Source organism: Cucumis sativus, chromosome 1, assembly GCF_000004075.3.
Source record: "Cucumis sativus cultivar 9930 chromosome 1, Cucumber_9930_V3, whole genome shotgun sequence".
Lineage (NCBI taxonomy): Eukaryota > Viridiplantae > Streptophyta > Magnoliopsida > Cucurbitales > Cucurbitaceae > Cucumis > Cucumis sativus.
The window spans coordinates 23760331-23780854 of record NC_026655.2 but is presented as its reverse complement, the minus strand read 5'-3'; the positions used below and the strand labels follow the sequence as shown (position 1 = coordinate 23780854).

General features: G+C 32.6%; 1 protein-coding gene across 1 annotated transcript; it reads right to left on the bottom strand.

Annotated features, from left to right (window-relative positions):
• Window positions 1-2241: 2241 nt before the first annotated feature.
• LOC101222142 (protein SUPPRESSOR OF QUENCHING 1, chloroplastic) lies at window positions 2242-18355 on the bottom strand. Its single transcript, XM_011661066.2, has 28 exons — window positions 17749-18355; window positions 16255-16355; window positions 15673-15729; window positions 15492-15586; window positions 14934-15033; window positions 13617-13675; window positions 13324-13448; window positions 12868-13000; window positions 11799-11886; window positions 11628-11712; window positions 11175-11235; window positions 11016-11091; window positions 10828-10938; window positions 9305-9400; window positions 8058-8180; window positions 7489-7686; window positions 7022-7126; window positions 6815-6879; window positions 6371-6464; window positions 5876-6033; window positions 5524-5573; window positions 5321-5442; window positions 5116-5223; window positions 4569-4661; window positions 4031-4064; window positions 3203-3450; window positions 2924-3073; window positions 2242-2815 (listed from the first exon to the last, which is right to left on the bottom strand). The coding sequence occupies exons 1-28, from the start codon at window positions 18107-18109 to the stop codon at window positions 2663-2665; spliced, it is 3249 nt and encodes a 1082-aa protein (XP_011659368.1). The 5' UTR covers window positions 18110-18355; the 3' UTR covers window positions 2242-2662.
• Window positions 18356-20524: the final 2169 nt, after the last annotated feature.

The following is a 20524-nucleotide window of genomic DNA, read 5'->3' as shown; positions in this document are numbered from 1 at the left end:
AAGTTTTCTTATGTTTTCGATGAATGAGTGATAGTAATGAAGCATGTGATATGAAGTTTGTATGAATTTCCATTATTTTTTCCTTTTGATATCAATATTATTATAATTAGTGTTTGAAGCTAGAAACATTGAATTTGATCATCAAACTTCCCTCTTAATTAAACATGCATGCACCCATCATAATCCACAATTTCTTTTACATCATAAACCTCAATTACTTACTCACCATATAATATATATATATATATATATATATATATAAATATAAAAAAGAATTGAAGAATTCAAATCTAAGAATAAAAAAAGGAGAAATGAGTTAGAAAACTGTGCCCTCCCAACCAAATCCCTAAGTCCATTGCCTCCTTCCCTCAGACAACTCTCACCTACTCATCATTTGACTTCTTTTTCTCTTCTTTTATTTATTTCACCCTTTTCTTTTCTTTCTTTCTTTCTTTTACTGTTATAATTAAATATCTATTTTTTTTCCTCATCTATCTCACATTTGTTTTGTTTCGAGTAACTCCATTTCTTTTTATTAAGTTTGATTTAACTTTTTAAATATTTATTTTTGAAAATATGTCATTGAAGAAATTGTAAAAAATTATTTAGTAAATTCAAACCTGTTTTACTCTAATTTTGATAGCCAACATGAGCATAACTCATTTGACATAAAGTAATTAAAAGTACAAGAACTTAAATCATACTTTTAATTAAGATATACTTTAAATTCTTAGCAACTAAATTCTTAAGGTTTAGTTTGCAACAATTTAGTCTCTTTAATTTTCAATTTGTGGAAATTTAGTTCTTGAACATTTATCATATCACAATTAATTCTTCATGTTTAACTAATAAATTTTTATTATATAACAACTTAAGTTTTATAATATATAATCAAATTTAAACTCTATTTAGTTTATTGTTGTGTGTAGAAACTAAATCGTTACGAAATATAATATAGTATGGGAATTAAATTGTTATTACTGTAGAACTTCAAGAACAAAAATATTTATTTACGCCATGTTGAAGTAAGAAAAAAAAAGTGTTTTCTTACTCGATTTAAATAACCAAAATCTTAAGTTACTTACAAATATCTCACATTAGAAGAGAATGGATTTGGATAGACATCCAAATATAATATTGTTTTAATCAAATGGAAAGAGTTGAATAATAAAGAAAACCTATAGAATTAACAAAAGATTCATTCTTATCCATAACCAAAAAGATTAATAAATTAATATGACAAAGGCTTTGAGGCGTTTACTAAGGTATTTAACAATTTGTTAACATAATTAAGAATTGAAGAGAAAAAAGAAAATGCAATATTTCTTTAATGCTGACAGTGGAAAACATCACAAGTTTTAAGAAAAAAAAGCATATGATTGGTTTGTGTTCCAATGCCCCCTAACATGGGTTTATGAATATAATTTAATGTCTTGTCTCATACACATATTTGCAATTTAATAATACCCCTCCTCTCATTAGCTAATAATTGATGTGAAATTGACAAGTAAACCATTTTGTTTCTTTCTTTTGTCACACTCTCAAATCATCAAATGCTGAAAAATGCATTCTTTTTAGTATTAAAAAAAAGCATTTCATAAGTCATTTCAAACACACTTTATTAAATTTTGAAAATCCATTCGGCAAGCGAAATGAAAATTTTGATTTTAATATGAACAAGAAGATGAACATGGTGTGTAGTGGAAGGAAAGCTGTCAAATTTGTGTACTATCATATCTAATTGGATTATATTTGATTAAACATATGCATTCCTTCCACATGGTCAGTCCAAAGATCTGTCTTTTTCATACTAAACAATTATAGGAAGAGGCTAACTAATCTGTCACTTGGGATTTAAACACAATTCCAAACAAATCTTCAATGATATGCAATACAACATGACCAATGTGCAACTAATTAATGCCTAGGTGTGCATTGTACGTGCAAATTTTATAAGAGATTCACCCAACTTACTTGGACCGACGAGATGTTCCCGCTACTTGAGCCACGACGATGACAGATTGCCCGACCGCAATTAAGAATCATAACTGATGTTGAATCCTTAGAAGAATCCTGGTGTTCAAAATTTTGATGTTTCACATGGAAATAAAAGAAAAATGTCCATACCTAACAGCCAATATGTAATTGCTTGAAAAACACGCTATCATCATGGAATTTCTCTCTTGATATTTATGAAGAATACTTCTAAAAACAATACTGAAAACTCACTGAATTCTCATCTTGATAATGGAATAAAAACTTTAGATCAATTGTATTTCAACAACTTGAGACAAGATTCAATGAATATTACCACCAAACCATGTCCCTCTGATACTTTGTACGATGAAAATATGTATGGTCTGAGAAATTCTAGCGATAAAATCCTTTTTCTTTCTTATAACTACAGTGTCAAGGGAGATTCCTTAAATTATGCTCACTCCTAAAAAGCTTTGCCTACTCCAAATTACAAAATTCAAGTGTCCAAATGAACTATGATATAAAGAAACCAAGTTTCTTAGAATCAATCAAATGTTAACACTATGGAAATGTAATTTTCAATTGTCAACAGAAGATGACTAAACTAGTACACGCTTATGTGATACTAAGTTACTTAATAACCGGAGGAAGGAAATAGAATGCTTATGTTTTCATGTGTTGAGTATTATAGTGGCAAGCTGCTTGTTGAAGTTTTCGGCTTCACTTCAAAGGCCAGTGTGATTTCGGCCTTGCTAGTTTCAGATACTTCCTCACGAAATGGTACCTCAAACAACAGCGATTTATATAGACACACCTCATCTTCCTTGCAATAGTAAACCTGTAATCATAAATTAGATTTAACTTTATAATCGGAAACCAAGAGGTGCATTAATAGACTGTTATGATAATCTGATCTGAAGTATACTGAATCTCATGTAAGAAGTACCTTGCAACTTATTCTTCCAAGTGAAGCTGCAGGAGAGGATCTCTTAAAATGAAGGCTAGCAAATCCTTCTGGACTAAGATATCCATCCGATGGGTCAATAGACAACACAGTCTCAGGCTCAGTTTCGACATTAAATTTACTGCGAGCTTCCTGCAATTCGAAGAAGGCAATCGATGTGTATGATTACTACATGACTGGCAATGCATTACAAGAAGTAATCAACGTCTACAATTTTATCATGTTCATGAGAGAAGCTACAGTATAGGGACGAAGATAGACCTTTGAGAAATGGTACTCTTTTGGTAATGATATTTTCAGAGATAAGTTACCCTCACTGAATGCGCCCCCATCAACAATGATTGTCTGAGTGTCAGGTGAACGTCTACGAAGCCGTTTAAGAGATTTAGTTTTTGGGTTTGGTGGTTGAACGCCTTTCAGTTCCAATGTTAAGAGTTGGGATTGTTCTCTATTGTTCAAATATAAATATCTGATAACATTGTTGTTTGTATCAGCAATAAAAAGTCTTCCTGCATGGGCAGAAGAAATGTCATCTAAACACAAGCTTTTGAAATAAAAAGCACATTTACATTAAGGATACATGCCATCGTTTCCTTCTAATTTATTTTCTACATATTGTATACAGGTAATACTTTAGTAGAACCAAAATAGTTTCAAAAGAATAAACTTAAAATGCATTTTGTGATGACCTGCAAAACTTTTAAATTCAAAGGTTGAGGAGCAATGAATATTTCCTTATTTGAGATTCTATAGATGATCAAATTATCAAAAAATTGCAGATCTCACTTTTTGTTGTACAGTATAATCAAACAATATAAGTCTCCACTCCACGAAAGTGAGCGTACACAAAAAACATTGTTAAAACTGGAAAGTTTTTCACAATTTGTTTCACTTGATATACTTGATTGATAATGCAACATAAACTAACCTATCTTATCTGTGGCCACTGCACTAATAAAAGAAAAGGAAAATGATAAAAAAAGAAAATAGACAATTCAGTCTCAGTAAATTTTTAAGTGATCTTAGAACTTAGACGCAGCCAGGATGTTATAGCATGTTCTCAAAGAGTGAGATGAGTTATCACTTCACCTCCAGCTTCAGTGATTCCAGATGGCTCTGAAAGCTGCAAAACACAATTGTATAAGAGTTATTTTGCCTATAAAAGAAAGTTCGAGCATACAAAAGAACACGCCCATAAAATGCCCCCTTATGATATATGCTGGTAATTCAGACTTTGAGCCTCAATGAGAAAACATACTAAGATCTCATGTCAAAAACCAATAATAATTCCAAATACATAGCAGGAGTATCTCCAAGCACAGATATCATTTGATAGTAGCAGGTGGAATTAACATTTTTGAACATCATTAAAAAATAATGATAGTGATAATAAAAGGGGGGGGGGGGGGGGGTAAGTTACAACTTGGAAGCTAAAATTTTGTCCTTGATATCAATGACATACATGCAGCCGTGCAGCAACTAGTCATAAAAACAAGTATATAAGCAGTATAAAAAACTAAGGTATACACAATATCGTGAGTTGCAATTACACCTGATGGATACATTCTTAGTTCTGTACCAGTTCCATGTACAATTATAAGTACATAGGCGAAGGATAGTTCCTAACCTGAGCTTCTAAGGCTGTCCCGTCCTTGAAACCAGCCTTCCCTGTTCCTGCTATTGTAGTTACCTTTTTACTGACTGGATCTAGCATCTTGACCTGAAGTGATTAGGGATCAAAGAGAACTTAAAAATTACAATCTTGATGAGCAAGTAAATAAAGCAAAATAGTATTGTCATCTAAAAAACCATATTGAAACAGGGCAACTAGTAATATGTTCTGAAATATACTCTAACCCCTTTAGGAAAGTTCTTATTCCATTTGTGGTTCAACTTGAAGTTTTTTCATCAAATTGTAACCCTCAAATTAAAAATTGACAAAATTTCTTAAACTGATAATAACAAACTCAGAAGCCTCATGTTGAAACTTGAAAATAGAAAAGAGATATGCTTTCACAAAGATCAGATGGGAACATTTGTTTTCATCTAGGCGGTGCAAGGACTATTCAACAGTAACATAACACAAGTACCGAACCAGAAACCTGAACATACTATGCTATGATAGTATCTTAGAAGTAAGAGCAAAAACTCAATATAAAGTACAATCTAAGTACCTTATGATTATAGCTATCTGCTACATATATTTGACCATCTTTTGAACAGAAGACTCCCAATGGATGTTGAAGTAGTACTTCAGATCCTACACCATCGTGATCTCCAAACTGCAAGAGTTAGAAAAGAGCAAGTGATATAAAAGATTTTGCTGCTAGAAACTGCAACAAACGGGAGAAACTTTAGACATTAATAAAATGAAGTTACCTTAAATAAATTGTCTGAGAAAATTGGGTCACCTCCAGCCAACAATCTCGACGCACCTGTTTTCAGGTCAACTGCTCGGATGGAGCTACTCTCACTGTCAGCAATATAAACCTCTGACAAATCTACAAACAACGAAATAGATGAAATCACAAGTTTTTGTAATATCGTCTCAAATCAAGTTGAATTCATGTAAGTTCTATTACCTGGAGACAAGGAAAGTCCAGAAGGCTGAGCAAATGATGTACTTGTAGCACTATTTCAATGAAAAAAAGAAAAAAAAAGAGACAATGACACCTTCGTTTAAAGACTTGAGATACTAGATGAAATATTATTAAAATAAACTCAAATGTGAAGAATCTGGTAATCAAAATAATGAGTAAAATAGCAAAATGAGTATTTTGATAATTCGTTTCTTTATTAGAATTCAAACATAGTTCTGGGTTGTTGTTGGAACCATTTCACTTCATTAGCCTTTAACCATTTCATTTGATTCAAGCCGTTACCTATAGTAGAGTAGAGTATAATTTTCAGTAACAATGAATTTTTCTGGATTACCTGGATCCATTTAGATTCCTTTCAAATCCGTCACCACTAAATGATTTAGTTACTCCATTTAAAGTATCATGCACCCAGATCTGGTGTTGGCCAGCCATAGCAATGTATACCTTTTCATTTATGGGCTCAAAACAAACATCCCAGGGAGAGTTGAGAAGCTGAAATATGAGATGAAACTTAAAAAGTTAGCATTAGTAATATCATAAAAAATTTCAATATTATCATTTTTTATTTTAAGTTTCTCCCTCTAAAAATATTATTACAAATATAAAGAAAAAAAATTTAACCAACAAAATTTCTTTAGTTTCACAGGCATTTAAATGCGACCTTTTTCCTCTTTAGTGCAGTTGCATGCATCAATTAAAAGCACCAAACCATATATTTTTCCACTTTGTGAAGAATGTTTTCCTAACTTTCATTGTAGGGAACCATATATTTTTACAAGCATTTTAAATTTAAAACAAACGTCGATTTGAAACATGTTTTTAATCTTGCCTGAGATGTTCCTTCTTTTCCCCCTTGATAGTCAGAGCCTTTACTTCCATCTCCTGCAAGTGTACGTACTCTCTCTTTAACAAAGTCGACCTCCCTAAGTAATAATAAGTACAGAAAATTATTGGAAAAGTCCAGCAAAAGGAACAAGGAAATGAGAAAGACAATGATCAGGAGGTTATGTCATTAACTCTTATCATTGTTGTCCTCTATTTTCATTGGGCAAAAACTCATTTTCTTTATTTTGCACATGTATAAAAGAAAACACTGAATAATTAAAAAACTTAAAATAAAACAAAAACTAAACGCGTATATACTACTGTTCTTACAAAGGAATGCATTGCAAACGTTATTCACATGTTCTTTTAGACTTCTTTAACGACCAGAATATAAGCTATGATTACAAGTTCGTTATGCATTGATGCTGAAACTGAAAGACACCCGTACCTCAAGGCATGGTTCTCAGTATCAGCAACATATAGTAGGTTTTTCTTTGCATTATAAGCCAAGCCCTAGAGAACCCAGATGAAGTGAGTTAAGTTATATATAGTTCATTTAAGAGGAAGATATACAAATCTTCATTGAATGCCAATGTTAGTATTAAAAATCCAGACCTCAAACTGCATGTATAGGTCTAAAGTGATGCTTAATTACCTGAGGGCGATTAAAGGTGGCATCATCAAAGTTACCATCACGTAAACCATCCTCTCCTGTGCTCCCAATTTGTAGAAGGAAATTCCCACTTAGATCAGTTACCACCTAATGTCCAATATTAAAAGAAAAGTAAATCCACATAGCAGATACGTTAAAACAATTTTCAATAACTTTGGCATCATGTATATGATGAAATCATGAATGAAACCATTGCGTGGATTAAAATACAAATTATTTCAACAATTAAAAAATAACATAATCAAAGCAAGCTGAAGCATATAAAAGTGTCAGCTTATCATGGATTGGACTTCAAATCAATTATCTTAATCTTCTTTGTGATTTCAAAAAGATATGTTGCAAATGAAAACTGCTTTGGCCTACGTCCTGGTATCCACAATCACAATTTCTCTCTTAGAACAAATTAAATGATATGAAGAGAGCATTAAAACTTAAGTAAGAAAACCTACTATGCGATTATGATTACTGTCTGATATAAAGAGCCTGTTGTTAAGAATATCAATAGCCAGTTTCCCAGGAAACTTCAAGGGTGACGCAATTAAACGGGGATCATTATCCTTTTCCAATCTCAAAGGAAGTGGTCTGCTGTCAAGGATCTTCTTCTCACCATAAAACAGAAGGGCTGCCTCCACAAAATCATCAAGATCCTTCATGGAAAAAGTTCCTTGTTAGCCCCAGAACGAGTTAACTGAATTCCTTTCAACCATTCAACATATAAATAAATTGCACTTGTATGAAATTGATATAGCCTTTGAGAAATGTTATGGGCATGATTGAGTTGAAACAAGTTGCTGACTTCCAAATGTTTCGCCAATATTACATGGTTAACCATATTGTACTAATTTTGTTCATGGCTAAACTGCTGGTGAACTACTTTTAACGATTCTAATCTAAGGAAACAATATTTGAAATTAAAGATCTGGTACTTTTGCTCGTGGGTACATGCCAGAATTTGGTCTTTTAACATCTATACTTGCATTTTGCAAAGAACAAGTAAACACAGAAGGTCTTCCAATACCTTTCTACGTCCTTCGCCTGATATCTGTGCAAGAAGCTTTCCATTGGGACTCACAATAGCAAATGTTGGCCATGAATTAATTCCCAACTCCCGCCACAAAAACATGTCTCCGTCATTAACAACCTAGTTCAAGAAACAAATTTTAATGACTCAAAATCATGAATACATAAAATTTTTAGAGAGAACTTAAAAAAATATATACAAAGAAATCTGTTACTGACTAAACACTATAACATGAGAACAATGATACAATAGAATTGTAGTAAACTGTTAGCAATTGTGAAAATTACCTTTTTTTAATTTCTGATATTTGGTTGAGACTGTGGACTAAATATTCTTTAAAAATAGAAAAACTAAGGCCCCATTTGGTAACCATTTTGTTTTTGAAAATTAAGTTTATAGACACTACTTCCACCTCCAACTTTCTTCATTTGTTATTTACATTCTACTAATGATTTAAAAAACCAAGCCAAAATTTGAAAACTAAAAAAAACAGCTTTCAAAAAATTGTTTTTGGTTTTGAAATTTGGCCAATGTATTTAAGAAAGATGTAAAACATTGTAAAACATGGAGAGGACATAGGCTTAATTTTAAAGAAAATACAAAAAAACAGAATAGTTACCAAATGGGGCCAAAAGTTCAAATAGATATCACTCAATCTTAACTAACTGTTTAAAAAAAAAAGGTATTTTTCGCTACTCATTTTCTAAGACAGCCTTGGTTAGGTGAAGACTTTTGACGTTTGAAGACATTTTTCAATCAAGTTCAGTCCATGGGTTATATTTCTTTTTGGTTCATGATCAGTCTTTTTAAGAGTCTGGCCTTTGTCAAAAGTGCTAAGCCTTTCAAACCTAGGTATTTTCTTTAGTTTATTTGTGAGATCTAAGTTGCCAAGAATAGTTTTAGAAGTAATCTGAATTAATCTTAAAATACAAAATAACAATGATGAATCCAAATACAAGTCTAACAATTAGCTTGTCACGCTTAATGGCTCTTCAGAAGTGTAAGATATTGCACTCTAATGTATCCTTAAATCATCTTTATACATGCTGTATGAGCAGCGAACCAATTAGATGGCCAAACCAAGAGAACAATGAAATATTTTTTTTTAAAAAATCAATGTTCAGATTTTTGTAGCTGCTCAAAATATTGGTACTCCAGTATTTTGAATCCTGGCAATTCAAAAAGGTAGATAAGCCACAGAACACATAAAGTACATCGAAATATCAGCTTCTAATTAAGCTTACTGGATGAGTAATGCCATAGCGTAAAACTGCATTGCGGATAGCTTCCAAATCTTTCTCATTGTCAAACTTTGCAGAATGAACTCCAACCACTGCAAACTGTACAAACACATGAAATTTTAAGGAACAAATTGCGAAACCAAAATTTTAAATTGGGAAAATAGGCAAATAAATCAACTGTCGCTTTTTGGTATCCAATAATCATAAAAAAGAATCAATCAAATATACATGTAAATCATTCACAGCACCCAAAATAAAACCAATGTTTAATCTTTAGTTGAGGCAATGTTTGTCATCACTACTTCTATCTCCAAAATATTGGCTCTTCAATACATGTTGATTCGGTTTCCTTTTTATTGTTGTTTTGCAGCAACTTAGCTTTTCTCCTGAAAAGCATGCACCGAGACCATCTAACCAGAATTTCCCTTTCTAGTTATCCAAGAATATATACACAAGATTGAAGGCCTAATACCTTGATACTTCTTGATACACCCGATAAATTTGATTGATACACTTGATGCACTTGATACTCTTTGATACACTCAATACCGAAACATTACTAATATATGTTTGATACACCTGATACACTGTAGATACATTTTGTATTCTTCACTTATACAATTGATTGATTAAATGCACTTGATATGCTTGAAGTCCTATTTATACATTTGATATACTATTGACATACACTTGTAAACTCAATTCATATACTTGATAATGATTCACTTTACTAATATTCTTTAACAATATATTGTTGATATACTTGATAATGATACAGTGAATTACATCATTCGATATTTAATAATACTCTAATGAACTGCATAAAATTTGAAAAACAAAAAGTCTCGTAGTAAGTATATTAACCAACTAATACATATAATATAAGTATATCACAACACTGATATACGAAACTGAGACAAAGTAAAACCAAAAAAATAATATACAAAAATAAAATAAAATCATTTGGAATTAGATTCAACTCAAAATACACATCGAAGAAAGTAAAAAAAGAAAATGAAGTTAAATTATTCCGATCAACAACCATTATTATTATATTTCTTATTGCAATTATTGTACTATTGATATTTTAAAATTAGGATTAAGACATAAAGAAAAATAATTTTACTAGTATAAGAATAAACAAATAATTATGGCCTTAAAAAGAGGGAGCATAAATAAATAATGAGTAGGACATTAAAAAAGGAAGAGAAATAAGTTATTGAAGGGTAGTTTAGGAATAATATCAAATTTAAGATTGAGAAGTGAAAATTTTGCCATATTTACAAAATTCTAAAGCAATGTGCTATAATTGCTATATCATATTCTCAAAATGATATCCTATGCAATTTTCCTTTTTTTTTCAAGCTGCTAGACTGATAACAATGACAAAAAGCTCTTAGAAAGCTTCACAATCTTGCATTAACCATTTTAGGAATAGCTCAGCCGTATTTATGGACTAAAACAGCAGAGGTTACAAAGTAAGGTTTTCTTAATCATCTGGAAGAGATAATGAAATAGGAAGTTACCGCCTTGTCATTGTACTTCTTTTCCAAATACTCCAGGTCTGGCAAAACGTGCATACAATTTATACAACAATAGGTCCAAAAATCCAGGAGAACAACTTTTCCTTTCAAATCCTACCAAAAATATAACAAATTTAAACAGCATATCAATTGCTTGAATATTTTGGGTTCACAGTGAAGTAACAATTTACCTTGCTGAACTGGAGGGGAGAAGTGTTTAGCCAATCAAGTTTGGATGGAAATTCTGGCACAACTGGAGCGGTTCCCCTTGCACAGTTTGAGAAAAATAAAAATTTACAAACGTGACAGAATCCAATTTATATTGGAAAAGTTCGATGCAGAGCAATTACCTGGTTTCTATTTCTGATATATATTCCATAAATCGTTGGATTCTGTCACCTACTGGACCACCTATACCCAGTCAAAAGAGATAAGTTTGACTTCTTTTCCTTGTTCTGATGACAAGGATGTAAAAACCATGAAATGAACAAAGGAGTCATATGAAAAGAATAAAATCCCATAAACTGTTAAAATACCAAGATAAGAATTATGCAAGTTTATGAATAGAGAAATAAGAGAGTTTTAGATAATAATTCCTCTCACTTATGAATAGATTTCCTACAAGCTTTAAGTAAATATGTTATAGAACCAAGAAGTATTGAAGTATTCTATTCATCCATACCCTCTTTCTTTTATGCAATTTTCTCATGAATAATTTTCCCTTGACTCCCTATCATTCAGGTAAGAAGTATTAATTTAAGGAACGAATATGCAGCAGGCAAATTAAATATGTCATATTATACCTGAGTTCACATTATTTTGAAAAGAAGGCTGGTTTACTCCAAATAACAAATTCCAAATAGCTTTAGGAGATGCATACTGCATTGCCTGGAGAATTGATGCACAGATTTAAGTGAGAAAATTAGAAAGTTGGATCATGTCATGTTTCTCATGTTGGTTAAAAGAAAATGCACCTTCCAATTTCTAATGGTAAATATGAGACAAGAAAAAGCAATTCCCAAGCTTCCATATCTCACTATATCTCGCCTAGTACCCAGCAACCTGTCCATGATTTACTCAAGTATCTAACAAATTCCGGAAAGATGTATATTTCTCAAGTATTTTGATAATATACTATTGACGATATAGCCATGCCATCACAAATAATAAAAAAAAAAGAATGCTATTCTAATCTGCAATCCTTGTCAATTAGGATATAACTATGAAGAACGGACGCTATATTCTTGGGAAATTGCTGGTGTTGGACACATTTTCCACATGAAAAAAAAGAAGTTTAATTATTCATTATTTTTTAGCATCCTATAGGCAACATTTTATGGATATACATGGGATACTTTTTCTATTTTCATAAAAAAATTAGACCGTTCTATTGATTAAAAGTCCCATCTTCCTCTGGTAAATGATATTAATAAAAAAGAAACATAGTTAAAAGAAAAGAGGAGAAACACTTGTTTGATTCTGTTTCTGAAAGAAAAGAAGAGAAATACTTCTTTGATTCTGTTTCTATGTTTGTCACGTAAATCTGCTGAAGAACTGTTGGTGGCCTCTCACCTTTTCAATGAATACTCTTGTTCTTTTATACCATAGCATATACTGACTGTGTTGTGTCCTACTTTTTTAAAAATTGATATCACCATGTTCATGTGCTTCTTAAGGACTTACAACACAGCAAACAGAAAAACTCACAATAAGTCGAGGCCTACCATTTGTCTATGATATGCAGACAACTGCGTAGCCAAGTCAAAATCTCTTTTTTTTTTTTTTTCTTTTTTCCCTATTCAACGCTCTCCCTCAAGCTAGTGAGTTAGTATTTTCTGTCACAACTTGCTAATAATTCTGAAAAGTTGAGTTACTTATCCTAAGGGTTTCAATGAAACATGGGCTGGAAAAATAGAATTCTATTACCCACTAAAGGTAGTTTTTATTTTCTAACGAAAGTAGAGGTATATAGGAGTTCGATATGAATAGCATAGTCTTCTTGGGTCATATTCATAAAGATGTAGAAGTTCTATTGAACTCTACCTTCCAATTGGCGATGAACCATCATTGGCAGCATCCAAATCCTGTACTGCAGCAGCATCAATGCCTGCGGTATATTTTTGTTGGGAAAGTTGTTCAGAGGTTTGAAGAAATTGAGGTTCCTGTATCTTCTCATCTGCAATGATATGTGCCAAATACTAACTTCAACTATTAGACAGAAACAAATTAATGTGTGTATCATTATACACATGAAAATACTATTTTTTCATGAAACATAAATGACTACAAGGACAAAACCAATCAGATAATGTAAAATTGTTTATTCAAAAGTGGTCTCCCGATACATAGTATTTCAATTGCCAGAAATTGATCTTACTTCTGATCAAAGAAAAAGGAATTCTTCATAATTCATGTAACACGGCACAGATATAGCTTCTCACTGTTCAACATTAATGGTGGTACAAAATGACATCATAATGTATTCTCAGAGCTACATACTATAGGCATCAGAACCACCAGAGAGAATATCATGAATTGTGATATTTCCTATATCATTTCGAATAAGTGATGGACCAGCAGTCTTTAAAGTTTCATCCGATAATGTAGTTTTAACAGCAATGCATCTGCAAGCAGTATATAGCACCATTTAACCATAAAAAATCTGGAAAGAGTACATATAAATTTATATCTGTTTACAAATATAAAGAGAGAACTAGTTGCTTTAGTGTTGATAGATCGAACCGTGCTATCCATTACTTCTAATAGAGAGAGAACGTGAAAATTTTCAGTACCTCATTTTGGCAGCTTGGGCAGCTTGCACTCCAGCTAGTGCATCCTCGATGACAATGCACTGGGGAAATGGAGAGAACAATTGAAACAGCACAATTAACGTTTATTGTTAAGGAGAAAGATATAGTACGTAAATTAGATCAGATATGCAAAAAAATTATTTCAAATTTATCCCATAAAAATGGACAAGAGTCATTCTTCCACAAAGAATTTAGGAGACCAATAAGGAAGAGCTAATAAGCCAACAATCTTAGCCTAAAGAACAGGAAAAATTATGCACAAGATGAAGAATGAAGTTGATAAAATAAAAACAATCTAGAAATATATTAATAATGAAGAAAATATATGTGTACCATGTAACTCGAGGTAACTGGGACCTCCCCTCGAGTATACCTAAATCAACTAAACCCACGTATACCTTCAACCTTTTCTACCCAATCTATTAACAACAAATCATCATAATAACTTCTCTAGTTAATTACTAACATACCCATAATACTCTAATAACATTTCTAATTCTATCCTAATAGTATTCATATTCCTATTAGATATTTATATGAAGATAAACAGAAACTATCTAAATATTATATTAAACCGAACTTGGTATTCATGATCCTTAATACTCTATTTTGCTTTTTTTTTTTTTCTTTCTTTGGTTAAAAATAAAATTATTGTTAAAAAAATTAATTCTTTTTGTTTATATTTAAATTAAAGTAAAGTTATGTTGCTGGTCTGAAACTCCTAATCCTGACCATTTGAACAGAAAAGTAATACTCGAAGGGAGTGAGAGTCAGTAGCGCTTGTGGATATTACACTGCAGAGTGTAATAGTACAAAATTTCTTTACAAATTATTTTCGATTCATCAAGAAGGGGGCAAGAACTGTACAATTGAGTGGTCTTGATAAGGAAACATCTAAAAGAATTCTCACTGTCTTACACATTTTTTATTTGCATATTCCAATAATTGAGCTGGATAGATTGACAATAGAGCTACAGAAAATAAAATAAACAAAGAAAATTTTACGTTCAAGGCAAAGACCACTTTATTAGGATGTTCTGCAGGAGACCACCTGGAAAAGTAAACTTTTAAAGATAGGCATATGGCTTAGTTTTAACATTGATATACAAATCAAAGAATAAAACATAGTTATACAAAGGAAATCCTGCACGCCTAGGAGCATTCTACAAGCAATGTACCACAAGTATTAATGCCAAAAAGAAGAATGAACTGTAACTGAATGGCTTTACACATTGGCAGCTCCGGAAGAAGAGAGAGAGGGAGAGTGGAAAAGAAGAAAGAGGTGGCCAGTCTTTGTACCTCGTCAGATGGCACATTCAACAACTTTGATGCAGCTATGAATATATCAGGTGCAGGTTTCAGATTCTCAAAAGCATCAGCTGATACTATGGCATCAAACCTATGCAAGAGAGGCATAAATTCATAATTAAAAATCTTAAATAAGTCGAGAGAAAAATGAAATAGAAAGTCTCAATAATCCAAACCCTTTGGACTGAGACAAATTCATGAGAAAGCCATGGGCCAAAATATTTTCAGCTAGTTTCCAGATTATTCTCTTCATGACTACTTTCTGAACCAAATTTGATAACATCTACGGTCAATTGTTTGAGGAAAAACGCTGTTTATTATGTTTTAAATTTCCCTAGGAAGTGATTTATGGCCTCAAGAAATCTAAACCATGTTCCACCTATGCACTATGAATTGATTACAGTTCTCTAATTGAAAGCACTTAAATTTACCGAGTACGAAACCATTCTATTTTAACATTGTAGCTTGATACATGTAAAAAAGTCACATTCTTAAGAAATATTAAATTAGACCCAGAGACTATTAAGTGGAGCACACAACCAAACTTACATCGACAGTGGTAACCCTGCAGCAGCTAAATTGGCATCAACCTTGATACGATCAGCACTGGATGCAACAGCAACTTTAAGCCCCTTGCTTTTACACTAATAATGATAGTCAAAATTAAAATAGTAAGTATCATGAATATCATCATCATTCATCAAGTAACTTATATTCCACAAATACTCACCTCAGTAATGAGTTCCAGTGCACCGGGGAAGCCTATTCCAGAATTGGGCTTTGCATACTATTACGTCAAAAACATTAATTACTGTTGGATTTTAGCAAAGATATTATTGAAGTATCAGACGAACAAAATAGACTAAATATACATTTTAGACTCTAAATAGACGTTTTTTTTAATTTCATACAAATTGTCTACAGAGCTTCAATTTAGTCTCTTGTGCTTTTACATTTCAATTTTGTCATTCCTGTCAGTGTATGTTACATGTGACTTATTGTCAAGTTACACACCACAATACCTTCTAAGTTAGCTGCTAAGTAGGGGAAAAAACATAGGAATTTTTGCTAACTTCGTACAATTTTGGAGGGGTTGGGGGCCTGTTCCTCTTCTAGAGTTTTGCTAATTAACCAAGTATAATGTCACATAAGTTTTTACCATCAACTACATTTGACCTCCACTTACAGAATTGGTATCATTGAAAAATATTAATATATAAAGAACTGAAACACTTTTAGAACAATAAGTATTAAATAAAAGAAACATATACTTAGTCAATAAAAGAAAGGGGAAATGTTGCAAACTGATTACCTTCTCTAGATATATCTCAAAAAACCTCTTTTTTGCTGCCTCAGGACTAAATCCTGCTACCCCTTTCACTGATGCAACTCCTCCTAAAAAATTTGCTTCACCTGGTATAATAAACATATTTTAGAATTTCAAAAAAATAAAAAAATAAAAAATACATATTTTGGGAATTCAGACGTTCATGTTATTTATGAGTATTAAAGCCATTGGTTACCAAATTGTATCATATGTAGTTCATTAGGTAAAACTTCTGGTTGATATGCCTAAATCCATGAGGGTTTTTTTTTTCTTGGATAAAAATCAACCTTTTATTAAGAAAGAAAAAGGAAAGAATGTAATGAGCATACATAAAACATTTTTTTTTGTAGTAACACTCTTACTCTTATTTTACTTCACTAATGCCATGAATACACAGAGAGAAAACACAGCTGAAAGAAGACAGATTAGTATCCGTTGAATAGTTCCTCTTAAATGTAAGAGACAATAACCGAGGAAATTAAGAGCATAGAAGTTGGAAGGCTCTTTTTCGTTAGTATTTTGGAGAGGTAATCTTTAGCCCCTTGCACTTGCGATGTTCTTTAGTTCTTTGGAGGAATCTGCCTCTTTAGTTTCTTATCTTAAAAACAAAAAAGAGATCTATTCCCCAACCACTTATCCCCCCAAAAGTAAGTGTCCATGAGATTAAGATCATTCTACACATTTTTTTAAAGCCCAAGCCACTCACATCCATTTTTTCTAGATGACCATGGATACCAGTAAACTTGAGACCTCAGGCTTGAAATTTATGCCCCAAATTCTTAGGCCCTCAACCAACAAGTAATACCACAGTTACACTAATTCTTGATAAAACATTACTTCATTACTTTCCCACCATTCTTTCAATGCTTATTTGGAGCTTAGTGACTCCAATCAAAGGCAACATCACACTCTCTACATTTTACTTCCTAATGAATCAGCTAACTCGAGAAATTTATTATTAATCGAAATCAAAACCCATAATTCCCAACAATCTAGAATTCGGCATAGTAATATACAGTTGATTTCAGGCCTGTTGATGAATATGTAAAAAAAAAAAAAATGCATAAAAATCTAAACTAATCTCACGAAGAACTACCTAACTCTAGCAGTTTGATTAAAAAAGAAAAAAGAAAAAAGAAATCAGTAGTATTTTAATACATATGTAGGTTGTCAGCCGGGTTCATACCAAAATTACTTTACTTTCTTTTATCAGTTATCCCAATAACCAACACTCCCAACCCAGTGTATTAAAATATGAAAACAGTAAGATTTTCAGCAATCTTCAGTTTTATATTCAAAATAACATCCTCACATCATAAGGCTACTTGTATAATCGAGAATAACAATCACAAATTTAGCACAACAATTTTCGAACATCAGCTCACAATTAAAATATGTATTACTAGCAAATATTATTCATTATCAGCCAACTAAGTTTTAAATTTTGATCAACGAAAAAACATGTTCATCTTAACTTACCAGTCCCCATGAATGGCACAAATTCTTCAGGAGTGACTTCAACACCCAACTCCCTGAAAACATCAACCGCAGCCCTTCGAGATAAGTCCTCGCTATTACAAAGCACTCCATCCATGTCAAACAATACTGCCGAAACCTTACCCCACTCGCTCTTATAAGCGCTTTCCTTAGGACTGCTCTCCTCCACCTTCACGCATGCTTTAACCGCCATTTTTCGCGGAACCACAAGGCGTTGCGATCTCCATTGAAGAAGATAGTAAGGAACTGATGTGGGTTTTGTTCCTTTTAGCTTACTTGAAAAGAAGCATAATCTGGCTGAAGTCAAAAACGGAGGAGAAGGGGAAAGATACTTCAAGGTCATGGAGCTTTCCCTGGAACTCTTCCTCGTCTGTGGTGTGGCAGAGAGGGGAGTTTTGTTAAAAATGTCATTGAATTTCCTTAAAATGGATTGGTTTTAATACCATTTTAGGGATTTGTATACATTGTATGGTAGGGATTTCCTTCCGTCCCTGTCTGTCATTATTGTCTCTCTTTCTCCATTTCTTTAAGGAAATTTTCACTCTTTTCAGTGGTGGAGAAATGGGTTTGGCTAATTTTCTCTTTCATTTGCATTATCCACTTCATAAGCTAATGATATCATTCAATTCTATTTCTCAGGCTCACATCTCTCCAAATTACTGTTTGGACTGCTAGCGTATATTAGGACGATGTGTAGCTAAGGTTTAAAGAAGTGTGCTGTAAACTTTCTAATAATAAACAGTTCTTCACGAACACAGGTACCATACTATTGATAAACTATGAAAATCATTGTTTTAATTCTTTATTGTTTACACTTCTCCCCAATTTTTATTTGATTTCATAACAGAACAAATATCAGCTCATAATATAACTTCTGACTCTTAACTTAGTTAACAAGAAAAATGATGGAAAGAAAAATCATTTGGTGAGAGTAAACTGAATTAGTTGCACTGGAAGAACCTGTTTAACCCATTAGAAATGTATATAAATTTATGACTATGATGATATTACAAACGAAACCAGAAGGAGTATTTGAAAGATGAAGAAACTTTTGCATTGATTTCATCAACTCTATTCACAGTTCTGTAAAATCCACCATCATGTACAAATACTTGTGATGAAAAGCAAGATACAATAAAGCGAATTAACATGTTTGCTTATCTTTAATACATAAACTTATTTGACATTACAATTTACAGCTATGGTAATTCCTTTATTTTAGGATGTAGTTGTTAAGTACAGGTTGATGAAAGCTGAATTGGTGCTTCTTTCTACTTCCTGTTGTGTTTTACCATGCATTGAAAGACGATTTGTTCACGAAAAGGTGAAATCAAACGAAGTTGGGATTGTAAATGGTGCAACTATGAACTATGTGCTGAAGCCAAATGAATCAACCTGAAAAATGAAAAGGCCTCTGGTAAATATGGCCCAGCAACATAGGCAGCAAAACCTTCAGTTAACTAACACAGCAATCAAGATTAAAATGGTAAAAGTTAGTTGCAACCTGGAAGCCTACACCTTCTCTTTGCTTTGGAATTGAGAGATAGGGCCTAGTGGACAATTAAACCGTGTCTAAAACTCTCGAAAATTTACATCTAACTACCAGATGAACTCATTTTGAGTAATATTAAAGTTTTTTCCAACAAAATTGCTCAGAGATGCTCCAAACTCAATTTTTATTTTTCTTCCAATACTTTTCTTCGAATGACTTAATTTTTTTGTTTTATTTTGTTATACCTATTTAGACCGATGATAGTCGGCGGATAAGTGTGGCATCCCATCTATTCTGCATACTCTATGACACAGAAAAATAGCCTAGGGGTCGGGTGGGGCTCGTTGGTGGTGTACTACGGTAGCACCCAAAACGGTCCAAAAACGGCTAATGCTTTAGCCTACAAAACAATGGCCAATTTTGAACCATGTTAAAATATCTCAAAAATTCACATTTAACTACTAGGTGACCTCGTTTTGAGTAATATTAAAGTTTTTTCCAACAAAAACTGTCGAAAGATGCCCCAGACTCAGTTTTTATTTTTCTCCTAATACTTTTATTCGAATGATTTAATTTTTTTCTTTTATTTTGTTGTACCTCTTCAGACTGATGATAGTCCACAGATAAGTATGGCATCCCATCTACTTTGCATACTGTATGACACAGAAAAATAGCCTAGAGCCTAATGGTCGGATGGGGCTTGTTGGTGGTGTACTACGGTAGCACCCACAACGGTCCAAAAATGAGAAATGCTTTAGCGTACAAACAAGTGGCCAATTTTGAACCATGTTAAAATGTCTCGAAAATTCACATCTAACTACTAGGTGGCCTCAATTTGAGTAATATTAAAGTTTTTTCCCACAAAAACTTTCCAGAGATGCCCCAGACTCAATTTTTATTTTTCTCCCAATACTTTTCTTCGAATGGTTTAATCTTTTTGTTTTATTTTGTTGCACCTATTCAGACTGGTGATAGCCGACGGATAATTGTGGCAATCTATCTACTTTGCATACTGTATGACACAGAAAAATAGCTCAGCGCCTAGGAGTTGGGTGGGGTTCGTTGGTGGTGTACTACGGTAGCACCCACAATGGTCCAAAAATGGCCAATGCTTTAGCCTTAAAAAAAATGGCCAATTTTGAACCATGTTAAAATGTCTCAACAATTCACATCTATCTACTAGGCGGCCTCGTTTTGAGTAATATTAAAGAGTTTTCCAACAAAAACTGCCCATAGATGCCCAACCTCAGTTTTTATTTTTCTCCA